General features: G+C 42.1%; 1 protein-coding gene across 2 annotated transcripts in view; it reads right to left on the reverse strand.

Moving 5' to 3' along the window:
• The window catches only part of ankfn1b (ankyrin repeat and fibronectin type III domain containing 1b), a 97,392-nt gene extending 90,762 nt beyond the window's left edge, over positions 1 to 6,630 (reverse strand). For both annotated transcript variants that reach the window (XM_079576736.1, XM_079576735.1), the window contains exon 1: positions 5,889 to 6,630. In XM_079576736.1, the coding sequence (XP_079432862.1) occupies positions 5,889 to 6,007 (119 nt within the window). In that variant the 5' untranslated portion in view covers positions 6,008 to 6,630. The remainder of the gene's footprint in view (positions 1 to 5,888) is intronic.
• Between the last annotated feature and the right edge of the window lie 11,186 nt (positions 6,631 to 17,816).

The raw sequence follows: 17,816 nt of genomic DNA on the forward strand, positions 1-17,816 counted from the left end.
ATCACCGGGGAGCAATAAGATACAGCGACGACAGCCAGTTCAGAGTCAGCACATCTTTGAAGCAGAGTTGACACCTGCCCGCACTGTCAGCAAGGGCACCACTGCTCTAATAGAAGAGGTAAGCTAACGGCGACCTATGTGAGCTGAAGGAGAGGCTCATGGGACTTTATATACTTTATTAAAACACTTGACCGTAACAGGAAGAGTCACGTCTGATACTTTTTAACATTATCCTGTGTTAAAAAACAACAACATTGCATCTTGTGGAGATGCCGGGGGAGCAGTGTTCAATGTCGCCCACCATTGATTTACAAATGTTCCATACCATTTCACTCAAGACAGAAAACCGATGTGTAATGTTTTGGTCCACAACTCAAATTGGTCCAGTGATACAGTATGAGGCCATTCTAGCAAAAAAAAAAAAAAAAAGTATTATCGGAAGGTTAAGACGTTCAATGCATGTCCGATGGCTTTCAACAAAGTGGCACATATTGGAAAGTTGCCATTTAGAATTTTGCCTTGAATCAATCGTTTATTTTTTTTTCCTTTTACATAGTTTCATTTATTCAGGGGTCTCGGAAAGCTGGAAATAATACCACCATCTGCTTAACTGGTATCGGCCTCATCCAGGTAGAGCACCTGCTTTGAAAAACTTTCAAAGACCCTGAAGTACAAGTATTTTTTGTGTTTCAAAGAGAACACTTTTGCTTTTTCATTCCAGATTATTTGCCCAACGTACCAAAAGATTTAGAATGGATAGTTGGAGAGAAACCACGATAGGTTTGGAATCCAAATTCAAGTTGATTAGTAAGTCTCCTCCCTGAAGGCAGGTAGGGTCCCTGGTGATTCTGACGGCTTTGCAGACAGGTGGAGTACATGTCCTTAATGGAGGGGAAAGGGGCTTCGCAGATCTCCACACCCTCTCCACAGCAGCACCGTTGAGAGCATGCTGGACCCTCCCTCTTCGAAAGTTTACACCAATCTCTTTTGTCTTCTCCGGATTTAGAGAGCGATTGTTCTGTATGCACCACATGGCCAGACTGCTCACCTCACTCCTGCAGTTTGACTCGTCTTTGTTGCTGATGAGACCCCCCACTGTTGTGTCGTCTGCAAACTTGATGAAGAGGTTTGAGTCGTACTTTGGAGTGCAGTCATGGGTCAGCAGAGTGAACAGGAGGGGGCTCAGCACACAGCCTTGAGGAGCCCCCGTGTTCAGTGTGCTGGTTCTGGAGGACTTGCCGCCGACATGTGCAGCCTGTGGTCTACCCGTCATAAAGTCCAGCAGCCAGTTGCACAGTGACGTGTTGATCCCCAGGTGGAGCAGTTTGTATATTAGCTGCTGTGGGATTATAGTGTTGTAATGCTGAGCTAAAGTCTAATAACGTCACATTTATCACATTTATCTGTAAACGCACCTCAGTCTCTCAACTCAAGCACCCGGCTGGCCTCGCAAAGCATATTGTTAGAAGATAACATTAAATCTCTATTTATCATACTGGGTCAAGCTGTAAAGTCGTACTATCCGTGGGTCAGGCTGTGCAGTCGTACTATAACTGTCATAGCCTTGACTGTGGTGCTCAGGCGCCACTCTCAGCCACTGAATGTTTGCTTGCGTATCAGTATGACACTCTAAGAGGGTATTTATCCCTTTTCTGTGGAAGCATAGACAGACTTGAATGGTAGAACTAGCGCAATGTCTCGAGTTCATGTCTCCGGGTCCCGCACTGATGGTAAATAAACTTCTCCTGTATAAGACATCCAGACTGCTGCCTATTCTTCATCTATCCTCTCAAACACCATTGTTAATTCTCTAACATATATGAAAGCACATACCAGTACAAGTGTGAAATCAAAAGACAGTCAAACTCAAAGATCCTCTACCCAAATCCCATTGACTGCCTACTGTGGCTGCTCAATTATCTCTCAGCCTCAGGTGGACAACCTCGTGCTAAGTTAATATGGCTAATATAATGAACTTTATTGCACTTTCAAGCTCAACCTTATTTCCTACCTCAGCCTGGTTCATACTTCTTTTTGTGTCAGTAGAATGTTCTACTATGCTATGCTGCTGCCCTGTTTTCCTTAATTAGTTAAAAAAGACTATCCGACAAGCAAGTTTTCCCTTGTGTTTTTTTTTTAGATTATACTGTAGGTATGCTACTAATGTGGACTGAACGGACAGTAATAATGGGGGAAACGCCGTTCCCTAAATAGATGTGTAAAAAAAAATTAGAAAATGAACTTTTCAAGCAGTTTGTTGTTTAGCTTTGCTTTGGGACTTGGCTTTGATTGGCTAAACTCCACAAAAAGTCCATCCTCTTCTGACCTGAGCCATTCTAGATTCATATTTTTGTGTAAATATTATTTGAACTGAAATATCAGTCTGAATATTGCCATGTCAATGTGTATATGAACATTGTTTATCTTTTGTAAGCAGTGTTCCCTTTTTTTCCTACTGAATAAAACCAACTGTGTGTCCATGTCCTTTGGTGTCCGTTTCATTTCTAATGCTACGCTGCTTTCACCGTCAGCTGGGACCTGCCAGAGGAGATCCATCCAAAAATATGAGCTGAAATCTCCAGCTGGCAGGGAGTAAAAAACAGGTAGCTGTAGCCCTGGTGGTAAAGACTCGGAGCTGCAGACCCTGTGCTTGGCTCGCTTTTGAGGCATCATCACGACAGCACACTGGGAAGAGCACCCGGGCCCGCCACACCGCAGACCAGATCCACCCTGCAGACCTGTTGCTATAGCGACTTTGTCAAAACGGGACAAGACGAGCCATCTCAATTTTCACAAACAGCATCTTACCCTCAGTGGTGTGCATCAGCTCTCATCAGACACTGAGGCCAAACTGTTATTTCAATGTTACGATTCAAGCTCATGTTGGGCTGATATTGAACATGAAAATAAGAAGAGCAGGAACAAGACGAAAGAGAGGATTACATCAAGGTTATAGATACTTGTAACATGAGCAATATTACAATAATCACTCTATTGCCAAACAAATGTAAAGTGAGTGGTCATGATACAATACCATTCCACACTTTCTCCATTTTGTTAATTAATGTTGTGGGGAAAAACACTATCACAGTTGTTGCAGTGTCTTTTCTGAAAGTAAAATGGGTGCATAGATTGAGAATGTGACAACAGTGAACAATGTAAAAGTTGTATTGTGTGCTTTTCTTCTGTAAGTCTAAGCTCTAGGGACATGTGGCAGCTTCAGTTTGCCTTCTCGCTGCGGGGTAAAACACGATTGACTCCCACTGCTGTGAAAACATTTAGGTTGAGAAGAGCAAGAGATACTACTGTTTGTATTATAACCCATTTTAGCCTCTAAAAGTCGAGTCTGCTGCTGCTGCTGCTGAGGACACACGCTCCTGCTTGTAAAAGTATGAAAAGATACGGATAACTCTTTTCAGAATAGACCACTTCCCATTATCGTGTCATAAATAAGGTTGGTATAAATAGAGATGCGCGGCATAATAGAGAATAATGCTGAGTGCTTGAATGCAGCGCCGGTGAAGAGCGCTATCCAAGGTGCTGAAACACAAAAGCACATTTCCTCTTCCACACTCCAGCGAGTTAGCCTTTTCAAACGTGAGCAACATAGACTAATGCACTCCATAGAGGATTGAATCTCCAACAATATCAAGCATAACCGTATTATCGGCACCAGCATGTGCGTGATCATTGACTCACAGTCCCATTAAACCCTCATTCATAAAGCAGCCGTTAATGACTGTATCCCCACAGCACGTGGATCTTGGGGGAAGTTTGTCACTGCATTTTTTCCCCTTTTCTTCAGCAGCACAGTGACTAATGGGACACTGGATATTTCACATTGGACAGGCCTGACCAGGACATTTGGCAGAGATTAACCCCTGTCTATATCAGTCAGCGTTTAAGTGGATATGATTCAACGAGACACAAGACTTGAGTGATTGGATAGAACTGGTTTTCAAAGCTCGAGTGACAGGCGGAGTAAGGAAAGGCCAGCCATCGCAAGCCCAGACATTTTAACCCGTCTTGAGCGAACGGCATTTACAACTTCATTACCAGGGCCTTGTACTTTGACCTGTTGATGCTGATAATACGCCATCCCAGAGAAGGTCGCAAACAGAGGTCGCCCATGGCCTTAGAGCACCATATGAGGTCTTTATGCAAGCCTGAGATTTTCTGTCTTCTCTTTCTCCCTCTCACTAAACAGGAGCAACAAAAAAAATGGATGAAGTGATGAAGGAACGTGGGAAGAGATCACTTGTGAGAAAACGAGTGGGAGAAACAAAAGCTGCAGGGACGAGAAAAGATGCTGGTTTTGTACGGCAGGAACACAAGAGTCAATCTGTGCCGCATGTCCACCCACGACAGGCCGTCTGCTCTGACGAGATGATAGAAGGGTCAATGGTGTTTTTTTTGTTGTTTTTTTAGTCCAGACACATAAACGTAGTGCCAATTTGCACACTTAAGACATTCAGAATAGAGATGTATGAAGATTCTCTTTTGAAGGCTGATAATGAAGGGACTTTTGATTTAAAGAAAGCTGATAAAAGGCAAAGCGAGAGAATTAAAGCAGCAGGTGTCCTTGATGCAGACCTTGGGGGTCTTCTTGATAAGGAACACTTTCAAGATCTCTTTAATCCGTGACGCAAAGGAATTTGCAGGGTTATCTTTAACTTTGGAGGTTATGACTTTATCTTTTGTAATTGATCTTATGCCAATAAAATGCCACGGTAAAGTGCAAAGCTCCTTGCTTAGGGCACACCATTAATCCAGTCAATGTACTGTATGTGTTATCCTTTTAAATCAATACCTTTTCATTTGGAGTGTGTTTAACAGCCCAATCTCACATTAAATATACTAACACACAAAAACAGCCAACATGTTCTTGATAATCACTGTATTTGATCTCATCTGCATGTAAAGCTTGACTTAATCTATCTCCTACACAGAAGTGCATTTATCTGTACAGATAAACTGAAATGTATCGGACGCTGATGCCTCTTAATGCGAGGGCTTGCGCAAACGTATCGTATTTGTGTCCCTAAATTCTAGAAACATTTCTGTGCTGATCAAATGAGTTGCTCTGCTCCCATGAAAAGCATCGACTTTATTGCTATGAAAAATAACGCCCCCAAAAAGACACTCTCATTGTCCTCCACATGCACAACTGACTGTACGGTGTTGACTTCTATGTATAGAAACCCGCTGTATTCATGTGTGAGTGAGTCAGGGGTAGATCCATAGTAGCGGCAGCAGCAGTGAGCCCGACACCCCCGGCAGCACCCTCACACTTATGTAACAAACCCTCGCAGCGGCAACCAACGTGGACGTGCACCAACCAACACCTGTGTGCTCCACCGGCTGACCCTGACAGCCTGACCTTTTAGACATCACTGCAGATTAGATCAAATGGGAACAAAATACAATGGGACGTATTTTTCCCGAACTGAATTCCAATGGGGCATTATGTATGCGATATTGTGCTACACCATTTTGGGACAGTATGTTCAATTTAGTTCGGAAACGCAAATGTAAATCAAAAGACTTACTGAAACACAACTTACCAGGGAATGTAGAAAAGAGAGGAAGACTGGACTTTTGCTCTGTTTTTGCTTTGTTTTTTAGGCTCGTAGCTGTGTAAATCTTTCTGAAATAGACTATCTTTTTAATCTCTTACCTAGATATCCCAATAGCTGGTATAAAACATAAAGCGATGATGCTGACCTCCACAAACAAACACCTGTAAGCTCCACAGACTCTAACACATTGACCTTTTCTCCGTACGATGTGTCCACTGTGGTGCGCTCTGTTGTTTTGGCCCATTGACCGAAGAACTGCCGAGAACAAATGACAACAACACGGAGACACTGTGTTTACAGACAGTTTACCTGGCTTCCGCGACCGTGCAGCAGTAACTCCCGCTCCGCCGCGAGCTCCTGCCCACCCGCAGCTCCTCTCGAGACTTGCGCCGATTGAAGTAGTCAGTGAGTTTCCCAAAGCTTGACATTGTTTCTGTGATCTTTCAAAAGGATCCTTCTGAAAAACGTCCCTCCTTCAACTTGACGTCTTGCCGCGATCCCTCATCTTCTCCTCAGAGCTGTTTAATCGTCCGTTGCCACTATCTTCCCCCCCCCCACCTTCAGCTTCTTAAAATAGTAGCGTTTGAAAGTGGCTGCCAGTGGCTGCGGTAGCGGTGAAGCCCCCGTAGATGGGTGGACAGGAGTGGGTGAGGGAGGCAGGCGGTTGGTCTCTTGACAACATCAGTTCTTCTTGTGTTTTGGAGAGAGACACGAGCTGCTGGGAGGATAGACGCGCTTGTGCCCACCCCCCTCTCTTCTCTCTCAGTGCGTCGGACTTGCTGCTGCTGCCGCCGCCGCCGCTGCTCCCGCTGCTGCTGCTGCTGCTTTGGCACGTATTGTCTCGCTACTGTGTCTGTCTGTCTCGTGCCTGCATTCTTTCACGGACACCAGGTGCAACTCCCTCCACGCACGTTCCGGGTCCTGGCGTATTTCGCCTCATCTGCACCTGCTGCAACTTCTCGCCTCGCCTGTTGTTCCATCCTCGGAAAAGTGTTTGATGTGTAATGATGAGATGCGGTGCAAACGCTACAATTGCTCCTTCCTCTCGTTAGTTCGCACAAGGAGGAATGGTGAAGCGGGGAGGGTCCGCGGTGAAGGGCTAATTAAGACTCCAACACACCCAGACATGCCTCTGTCGACCACTCATACCTCTAGACAACATTCACTCTTCCACACACCTCATATCATCTCTGTGTCAAATTGATCTTATGTACCATACCAGATCAGTCCCCAGTGGGGCTGAGGAAATATCTATCGCAATTCCTTTCCATATATAAGTATTGTGGTATTCAACATCAACATTTGCCATTGGAAGAAACCTGTCATATTAACTGCTACAGACTGCACAGAGTAGAGCAGGTCATCGAACCAGTCAGCAAAGTCACAAATTAACTGCAAATCACTGCACATTGCTAAGGAGGTTACTAGTTCTCCAGTGTTGTATGTCTAAAAAATAATGAGCGGATTGGTTGATGAACAGGAGAGGTCAGTAACATGTCAATTACTGGACAAAGACCAGAAAAGAAAATCAATGCATGTATTCGAGGAGGCAGTTGCAGAAATCATTACTCTTTGAATCAATAAAGATGGGTCTAACACTCAATAGGCAATGAGATTGACACTGTTAAAATAGTATCTTTGCCCGTGGCACTGACTGTACTGTGCAAGAATATACTGTCAAGCTCAAAAGGAAGAGGAACGCCGCGATCCCTTAAAAATCATACATTTATTGAAGTTAGTCAGGAGCATAATCCAGCCAAAGAGAGAGCGAGTGTTGAAGCAAGAAACAAAGGAGATCGATTGGGGTTTTGCGACTTTAAAGCAATACGCTGCTGAAACCCTCTCCAGCACCGATGTTCGATAGTAAACTACATCCACGGACGTCGTTTTAGATCAATTTAGCATTTTCTAACCAACAAAATGTGAGGTTGTGATGGACCACAGCCCAGGTTTATATAGCGTGAAAGTTCTTCTTCACTGTCGCTTGCCCTCTGACCCCCGTATCCCTGTGATTGGTTTAATGTTGTGTGAAAGCTGTGTTAGCTTTGGAGGTTTATGTGCTAAACTGTTGGGCTCATCGATTGGCTGCTGCTGCCGTCTCCCCCCATTGCTCTCGAAATTCTCCTCATTCTCTTCTTTTGCAGTGATTTTCACAGACCCTCCTGCCTGCTCTATTGTTGTTTTGGATAGCTCCGTCTGAATAGTTTGGCAGCAGGGACCAACAACACTGTGCATATTTATTGAACATTTCATATCACCCAATTTTGATTTTCAAATTGACACTATCTTTGTATTGTGCATGTTTTTCGGTCATGATGGGGAGAGAAAACCTAAACAAACACAGGGAGAATGCAAACTCTACGGAAAAAAGGCACAATCATACGTCTAATCACCACTGCAATATGTCTACTTCCCAGAACAAAATGCAATTACATATTTGAATACCTAAGACAATATTTTTGTTGTTTCTGGTTAAAGGAGAGTGGGACAATTCAGGTTGAGTTCTTATAGATGGGGTGAAATGCAGTCGAGGGGATTTCAAGAAGCGGATTATCAAAAATGACCTCAGTCCAGCAGAAACCTTGAGCTGACCAAGCCTTAAAAGAACTGATCTCACAATAGTGTATGGAGGAGAAGAGGGTTCAGGCTTTTTGCCTTCATGGCTAGTGCTGAAAATGGGTTTGGCCGATGAATAAATCATAGCAGGCGCTCTCTCAGTCACAGTGTATTGGAAATAATACAAAAACACTACGTACTGTATAATCTGGGAAGGTCAGGTGAAGGTCATCTGCAGAAGTGAAGTGAACAACTGTCATTACAGCAGCTATTTTTCAATGTTATTTTAGTCTTTTATATGAAAGACGACGCCATGGACACAGCTTAATCTGCTGTTTGCAATTATAAGTAATTGTCTTCGCAAGTTGCTGATTGAAACCACTCATATTGTGACTTTCAATGAATTGCGCAGCACACGTGATATAATCTTTGTAACTCTTGAAATGCACAAGTAGTTGCTTTACATTTTATGTCAGTGAGAGATACTAACTCCAAACACAAGAGGTCAGTAAAGAAACAATATAAGCAATATAATGTTTTATTATTGTTAGGTGTTGCTCGCTTTCATCATAACTCATTTTTTCACAGTGAGCTTAGGAAATATTTACACTTCCCCATGTATTGCTATGTTGTTTGTTGAAGTCTGTGCATGAAAAACTTAAAACATGATGCAGAGGCTGATATATGTAGGCCTATCATAGTAGATTTTTCACCTAAAGAAATAAAATGTACAATGGCTACATAAGCAAACTGCTAAGGGTCAGCTGGTGGATACGTAACAGTTTTGTGCGGCCCTGCCTTCATCGCGCGTCACAGAGGGTCGGCGGTTGGTAACATTTTACCCCCCACACCCTTTGATGTGTAACTTGCGTCAGCGCGCTTAAGTAAGGGCCAGACTTTGCCTCCGCTGTTTCTCTGAATTGGACACACAAACACCGGCAGTTACAAATCGGCATGAGCCCATCGTCGTCATTCCACTCCATGGCTCATTTGACAGCAGAAAGGGCTCCGAACAAGAAACGCTGGGGAACGGGGGGGAGAGAGAGCTTTAAAAGGAAATCTGCTGTTTGTAATTAGAGTGTCAGGATTAGTCAGACAGGACCTCTCGCCACACCATCAGCCTTGTTCAGAGGGAAATGAAAATATGAAAAAAAGCGGAAGGATCTTTGATATGGCCGCAGAATAATGAAACAGAGCTAGGTGACACACTGAGGATGATCCGTGCCACTGTCGCCTATGACTCATCAGTAAAGGGCCCTACAACGCCGCCCCGGAATAATCACACTACCGCTCTCTCTCTATCTTTTCTCTTGCTCTCTCTTTTATGCCATGTGTGAGAATGTTCCTATCTCCCAATGGTTCTCGGAGACTCAGGTTTGTGCTCAGGTGCCTCCGTCTTTACCTGTCTTTGTTTGAGCAGTGAATACTCAACTCCACTTGTGCATCAGCTAAGGCGGTAATGCTACATTATTTATCATCTTTAAAAAACATGTCAAACAGCTCAGTATTGTGTTACCATCTCCAATGTAACGTCATATGGCATATGTTAAAAACAAAATGTAGCTCAAACGATCATCAAACGAAACGAAAGGCGAATGCGAAATAGAATGGATAAGTTAGTTTGATAAATAAACACAACTTTTGGATTATATATTCTAAAAAGGTAGATATTCTTAATATGACTCACCCATTTATGAAATTAAGGTATAAGGTGTAATGTCAAACATAAAGAGTTGCCTTTTTACTGACAAATATTGAAATACAATACCAATAGAATTCAGGAAAGTCCAAATTGACCATGGAGATCCGCCATCTTTGCAGCTGTTAGCATACATTTCCATTGACTACCATTAGCTAAAAACAGTATAAAAAGTGGAGAAAAAAGCCGTGGAACAACTCCTTTAGCTGCTGAGTTACGGCTGGTAAATACATCTATCTCACTGTGGCATCCACGTGTTTTAATGTGAACAATAACTCCAGTATTTCAACTTTTAAAACCCCCATAGTTTACAATTGCTGCTAATCCCATGAAGCTTAGCGATATGACGTCACATTCCTGAACTCTATAAGCAATCAGCCGCAACTTTGCATGCTAGCTAACACAACAAGCTCAACTTTAGTTATAAAGCACCTTTTCAAGCACAGGTTTAAATCAAACTGCCGATTACCACATGCAGAGAAAATAAGCTTTATTAAAATAGAAGCACTTCTATTCACACTGAAAGTTTCAAACATTTACTCTGGATCATTCAGTCGCTAGACGACTTTGTTTCTATATTCTATTATGTTAGCACTGTAAGCTAATCACAGTTGCTAACCATTCATTAGCATTGAAGACACTTGTAATCCATCTCTTTTTATGCTTTAAGATGTCGCTACATTTTGGGCAGAACCTTTTTGTAGTAATTCCTGTTGCCTCTCTGTGACAGTAAAAAGATGAGAAAGGCAGGATAGATGTTAGTAGCTTTGCAACTTCAGCTCAGGTTCAGTTTCAGTTCTTTATAACCTATAAAATGTTTTGAAACCATGATGTGCATAATAATTCTGAACAGTACATTTTAAGTTGTTTATTACAGTTCTTTTTGGGAAAAAAAAAAATACTGTTATCATTGGGAGGTTTGTCAGTTAAAGACTAAATTATGCTGACTGTCATTTGAGTTGAGAAAAAAATGTCTTTTACATAATAATTTGTAACATATTTTAGTCCTTCCTAAATAACCGACATCGATTTGTAAATAACGGCCATTAAAATTGTGTTTTTGATTTAACTGCGATAAACTGCGCAGCCCTACTAGAGGAAAACATGAACCGCCAAATCTTGACATTAGCCATAACAAGCCCATGTAGTTACATAATAACAGCTCCCCCACAAAATCAAACGTCTTGCCCGGTGCCAGTCACTGTCTCCACTGTGTGATCTCCTCTGATCACTGTTACAAAGTGTCTTCCGTAATCCACTTACGTAAGCAAGCTCACATCCAAAGTGCCATTGTTCTACCTATTCCCCCTGCGCCCAAATAATGCCTTCATGTTTATTCATTACATAAGCGACCACTTCATATTCCATGGCTACGTGTGCCTATAGAAAATGTATCGCTCCACACAGGTTTGGATGATAGTGATTGCAGTATTTTCCGATTAGCCCTGGGGTTGATGAGGAAGGATTGGAAGGGCCTAAACAGCAGCTGGGCTCTAAATGATTGACATCCCCCATTGACATACTGTATTTTAGCAAAGATGAAACATGCATATGAGATTTCATTTACATGAGTGTGCTGGGTCTCCATGGGGAAGAAAAAAAACAACAACAACCACCCGAAAGTGTAGTGCTGAAGCAGGTGCAGCTGCTTTTTCTAACGCGGCAAAATAATACATAAAAGAAGATAGTCCTGTTAAATCTGTGCAGGAGCTTACTGAGCAACGACAGGAGTTGAAAGCTGCAAAATCCACCAAAGGCAGCGGAGACTTCAAGACGATTTAATGATTATGTTTTTCCCCGCACAGATTTGCACCGTACACATTCAAAGTGAAAAAGTAAAATACTGTCAGCCACGTAGTTATGTCGTCCTCTTCATCCGCTCGTACTCATCCCGGTGCCCTTCAGTCAATGGGCCGCACGCCGCAAACTCAAGACTGCCATTTGGAGAGCAGAGCAAAACGCGGTAGTGAAAGTGCGAGTGTCGGCTGATGACTGGAGCACGTCTTCAAATCAGAAACTACTAACTGTGTCTTAAAACAGAGCTTTCTCAGAGTAAAGACACATATTTTTATTAGGTATATTTCACACAAATAAAACACCATATTCTATCTTATTCATTTCATTAGCGAATAATAGTAACCTTTCTCATGCACTATCCGGTTTCCTCCACATTCGCCCACACCACACACGCCCCCCTGTTCTTGTTTACCGTTGACTGCAGTGTCCCATTTAAGGCTAAAGCATCAGTTGAGCGCTCGGGCACACTCCGGCCTGTTTTGACGGAAGTGAACCACTGTTTTTGTTTTTGGCCAAATCTCCAGTCCAGCTGACAGCTCTCTGTGATTCATTACTCGGTAAAACAGGCCCATCTGAAGCCTGTCACTCCATCCTGTGATTATGCCACGACAGGGCACTGTGCCACTGAGCAGACTCGGTTCAATGAGGACGGCGCTGTGTGTGTGGTTAGACTCCCTGGATGAAATGAAATATAGTACATAATATTAGCAAGAAATAGCAACAGTACAGCGTATGATGTAAAACTGTAAACACAATTGGGAATAAAGGAAGAGGTAATGGGAGCTTGGGAACCAGTACGAAAGTAAAATAGCAATAATAATATAAAAGCATATTGTTCTTATATGATGTATGTGTAAGATGGTAATGTAGTTCCGAGGGGAAATAACAAAGTGTAATCATCGGTGGTGGAAGATACATTTTTCAAATTTATAGACATGGATCAATGCTTTTGGTATTTGTCTCAACGCACCCATTACTCATTTGCTAAACTGCTACCATTTACCACGGATGAGCACACAACATTCATTCTGCAAAGAGCCCTCAGCGCTCTGTATTGAGGGGCAGAACCAGAGGGTGGCAGTGTGGACTTACCACTCCTCTCGGTTATATTGCTGTGCTGTGGCATCACATGCATTATCTCTTTATAAACAACACATACCGTGCGCTAGCTGTGGTTCTGGAGTATTTTTGGGTGTTGTTTCTTGCTGTTTGACATTGCAATGTTATAAGATAAGATGATGTGCATAAGTCTTTATTGATCTCACAGATGGAAATCAATAAAGACTTATGCACAAAGACCAGAGAGGTACACATCAACTCGTCTAAGCTCAGGTTAGAACATATCTCAGTATGGAAAAACAGAGGCCTATTCCTATAAACATTAGTCTCCAATTGCATTATAACAAGGTTGTGATTAATTATTTCAACAAAAATAGATAATAATTTTAGCCTTAATTCACAAATGAAAACTATATTTTTCTCAGGACTTATTCTGTTCCCATGTATGCAGAAAAAAAAAAAACATTTCAGGGTAAAAGAATTTGGGCAGTGTGTGTGTTTTGTTTCGCCTGTGCCCGTGCCTCTCCTGCCAGTACAAATGTGTTCCAGTAACTGCTGATTTACAAATAAAGCCCTGAAATTAGAGTTTGGACATGAAAGTAAGAGTCCTGAACACAATGCTGTATGAATCAAACACAAACCCGACTTCTCCCAGGAACTATTCATAACAGACCACTGTATAGTATATCTGCGCATAAATCACCTTGTTCATACGGGTGATCAAAGCGAAGATCACTGTCCTGACATTAGAGCCATCAGGCTAAACAAAACCATAAAGACTTTGGGATAACGTCTCCACATCACAAGAACGGAACAACACTAATTTAACTTCCATCTTTGCCGTTTTTCTATAGCCATTCTGTTCATGTTTGTCCTGTGTTTAAAGATATGCACAAATCAAATAGACTGCTCTATAGCCTTAGGACGGCTCATCGTTTGTCAGTTTGTTGTAAAACCACCCTTTGTGCGACGTACTGTAGCTATTCACTGTTGGAGCGAGCGTGAACTCTGGTTGTCAGTCTTTGTCTTTGTAAAAGCTGCACCTAACATTTGTTCTGGTGCAAAACTGCGGTGCGAGAAACACCTTTGAGATTCTAATGAGGAGCAGCATTATCATCTCGACTCCGGAGGCAGAAAGGCCGACGTCTACAGCATTAATTTAAAATCACAATATCACCTACTATGAAGATCAAGACTCCAATTTAGCCTTGTTATTTCTGTAGTTCACTGTACTTCTACTTCTATTCATCTTGAACAGTGGCTGACAATATGCCAAAAGTGTGAATGGTCACATTATTACGGCCAAATCCATTGTTTCCTCAGTTTTCCTGCTAACAGACGGGCCGACCATATGGATGCAGCTCCAGTCAGATAACTGTCAGCCTTATTTGACACTAACCAAATCAGGCTCTTGAGATTGGAAGTGGAAGTCATGAAATTACCACTTGTCCCCAATTTAGCACAGCAGTGAAAGCCTCTCGGTGTTTTGCAGCATAATGGTTTGATCAACTGCCATATTTGGTCGACGTTAGCGCCGTTTACGAGACTGTGTGACTCGACATTGTGCTGCTCCGTTGGGCACATGAAGTTTTACTGGCCTCGGGGGGGGCATTTAACTAACAGCCTGCGCACACAAATCCCCACAGGCTTTCCCAGTTCAAAGCAAAACGTCCAGCTCTGACTGGCTTTCGAGGAAAACATTTTTTTCTTTGAAGAACATATAAAATAAATTTGCATTGGAGCTACATAATAGAAAACCCTAGCGATACTTTCATGATTATCTTAAGCCTGGACGAAGTGATCAAAGTTCAGTAAGGTTCATAAAATTATTTCATGCTTGCATTTTTTCCATTTATAGCTCTTAAGTCAATACAATAATGTGAAGCAGTACTATTAAGAAAATGTGAATAGAGCTCGTCTCTATGGAGATGTTGACTAAAGGCAGTCAAATTCCAAGTCACTTTATTATTCATTATATTATTATTATTATTATTATTATTATTATGTATTTATTATATGGAATGGAGCGGAAGTTTATTTATACAGTTTTCACACGACACAAGTCACCCTAAGTGCTTCACAGTGTAGGGGATTTGTACTTGTGAACAAGCTCTTCCACATTTCCCCTATTTAAATAATAATGCATAATAATAAGGAGGAGAGGATAAATACTAACAACTTCTTTGGTCTTTTTGCGTGACTGAGCACACGCACAAAGACCAGACGGGTACGCATCAACTCGTCTAAGCTCAGGTAAGAACATATCTCAGTATTTTAAAACGGTGGCCTGTTCCTTTAAGAGTCGTATGGAGATAGGTTGGGTCCTCTCCTCATCCAAATACATTCTTTAATTGCCCACTGTGAAAATGGCATTTTCTCACTGGTCATTAGCAGCATGTTTGTATAGCGGGCAAAAGAGCTCCACAGTCCCACCCACTCCTGGTCACGTGTTGGGGTCCGGCACAAAAAATCACATGTTTTTTTAACATTGACTTTTTGGAAAAAAAAAGTCAATTATTTAGAGTTTAATGGACACCGGCTAATCAGCTATGTGCTAACTACCGACTTGGGACTGTTGAGCTCTATATACTGTACAATCCAAAATGTTATGAAATGTGTTTAACTTTAACCTCTTACCCTTTTATTTTTTCCAGTTTAGCTTCACCCAAATCAATAAAGCTTCTTGACCAGTGTAACGGCTCATTTGAAAGCCAAGACCTGCACAACTGATCGTAACATTTTTGTCACGTTGTCGTCGCATTTTTATCACATGTTTGAAGCGGGTTTTTTGTCATGTTTTCGTCTCTTTTTTGTTGTTGTTGTGTTTTCATAGTTCTCTTGTCATATTTTTGTCGCTTTTTTGTGATGTTTTCGTCAGTTTTTCCATCGCATTTTTGTCACTTTTTGGTTGCGTTTTCGCCATGTTTTTGGCACGTGTTCGTCGCGTTTTTGCCGCTCTTTTTTCCCAACACTTTTTAGTTGCGTTTTCATCCTTGATTTCTAATTGACGCTTTTCTCACGAAGCTTTTAGATTTGGATAAAGCCAAACTGGACAGGCACGGGTTAAGATGTTGAGTAAATAAAACATTTCAGAGTATACAGTTATAAAAATAAAACTCTGGCCTAGTGCAGCACTGACAACTTTACAGTAGTACTTAAATGGACTGTAGCCCATTTGGAGTAAACCGCAAGGCACCATCCTGACGCTCTATTCCCGGAGGGACACCTGCAAGCTGCTAACAACGCATATGCTTTATGACAAGCACATCAAAATGTCGCCTAAACTTTCTTAATGACAACTGAACTACCTCACTTCACCGCTCTATATAAAACAACGCGCCACATTTCCTCTCTGCATCCATCAAAACGATCAGCCACCGCGTGCCTGCGACAATCTGATGGCAAAACTTTCAAGCATGAATAATGACGGTGTGGAGAGAAGGCTGACGCAAACAAATGCCACACACAACACCGCCGGCGCACAAACATACTGCCATAGCACCCTCTGGTGGCGAGGACGCGCGTAAATCCTCAACCCAATTAACGCCAAATACCCAAAATCATGCTCATCGTCATGCCAGCCCTTATCTTATCAGGCCTGAGTCAATAGAAGTGATTGGAATGCAGCAAAGTGTCAAACAATTACAGGGTGCTGCTCCACGGGCTTATCTGAAATTGACAAACTCAGGTTAAAATTGTGGAGAGTGGATGTGTGTGTGTGTGTGTGTGTGTGTTTGAGCAGAGAGGAAAAAGGAAGAGAGGAGGAGCAGACAAATCAGCCGCTGACGTCAAAGCCAAGTTTTCAAGGACATTGTGAACAAGTTTTCGGGGCACACCGGGCGACCTATTAGCTGCGTTTTTTTATCCGAATGAAAGGGGGAAAACATACAGGTGTGCACACAATACTGTCTACATAAGCACTGATAGATGTTTTCCGGTGGTGAGTCACTGGTGAGTCACACTAGGGCCAGAAAGTCAAGGGGGCACCTCTCCACCAACCTCCGCTCCGTCAGGTGTAGCCGTAACCCTGTCATCATGGTGAGTGGGCACGCGGGTGTATCCGGGCCGAGGGTCGGCAGGTAATGAGGGGGGGTGAATCAGCAATCAGAGATGTGTCAAAATCAATAGACAACACGGATTGCAAAAGAAAAAAAGAAAAAAGGGGGGGGGGGCCTGGCTTCAGCACGCCGCAAATGAGGGCTTTTCTTTCTGACAGCGTGTAGGAGGAAAAGGAGCATGTTGGCACGCATTCCCAGGTAAGAGGTATGAATTATACATCTAGCACTGGTGAACATGAAGAGGGGAGTGTGACTCGTGCCTGTACGCTGGTTATCAAAAGAAGCTTGTTAATTCAGTGCAGGTTCACGGGGCATAAAAAAAAAGAGAAAAAAAAGAAGAGTCAAGTGAGAATTTGTGAAATAGACTAAAAAAAACAATATGTAAAGAGAAATTGCCAAATATGCATTTTGTAAAGAGATCGCTCGCCAACGCAGAAATAAGTGGTCCAGAAAATGCTATTTCTACACATTGTATTTATAATGTGTTAAAGCTGCATTGCGGAACGCCTTGGGATATATATTGTTACGTCATAAAAGCAGCTTAACTTTGTAAAGCGCTCATCATTTGACTCACTAGCTGATCAAGCCCCCGAAGAAAGAGATGAAACGTCCTCGAGTCAATAAACCCACACCGAACGACAATATTTGAAGTTCTTTACTACGTCGCTGCCCTTACATTTAAATCCTTTTCCTTTTATGTTCTTAGTAAAGTAACTACAATATGGATTATTGGTAGACACAGAGCTGAAATAAATAATTAAAAAAAATAATAATGATAATAAACTGAATACACTAAATAATTGAATTTCTGAAATATCATGTAAAATACTGTATTTTCTCCACAATTTAATGTTGAATAAACAATAAATAAACCTTTAAACTAATACTGTGACCAAAACGACTTTCATAGAAGGCAAATATTGAAAGAATGTACTCTCGACCCAGCAAAGCATAGAAAAAAGAAAAAAGGTTTCAAAAATATGCACAATCCAAGTGAGAGCGACAACATAGCAGGGCAAGTATGTAGCTTAGATCAGTGGTTCTCAAACTTGTTACACCAAGTACCTC

Source organism: Gobius niger, assembly GCF_951799975.1.
Source record: "Gobius niger genome assembly, chromosome: 19".
Lineage (NCBI taxonomy): Eukaryota > Metazoa > Chordata > Actinopteri > Gobiiformes > Gobiidae > Gobius > Gobius niger.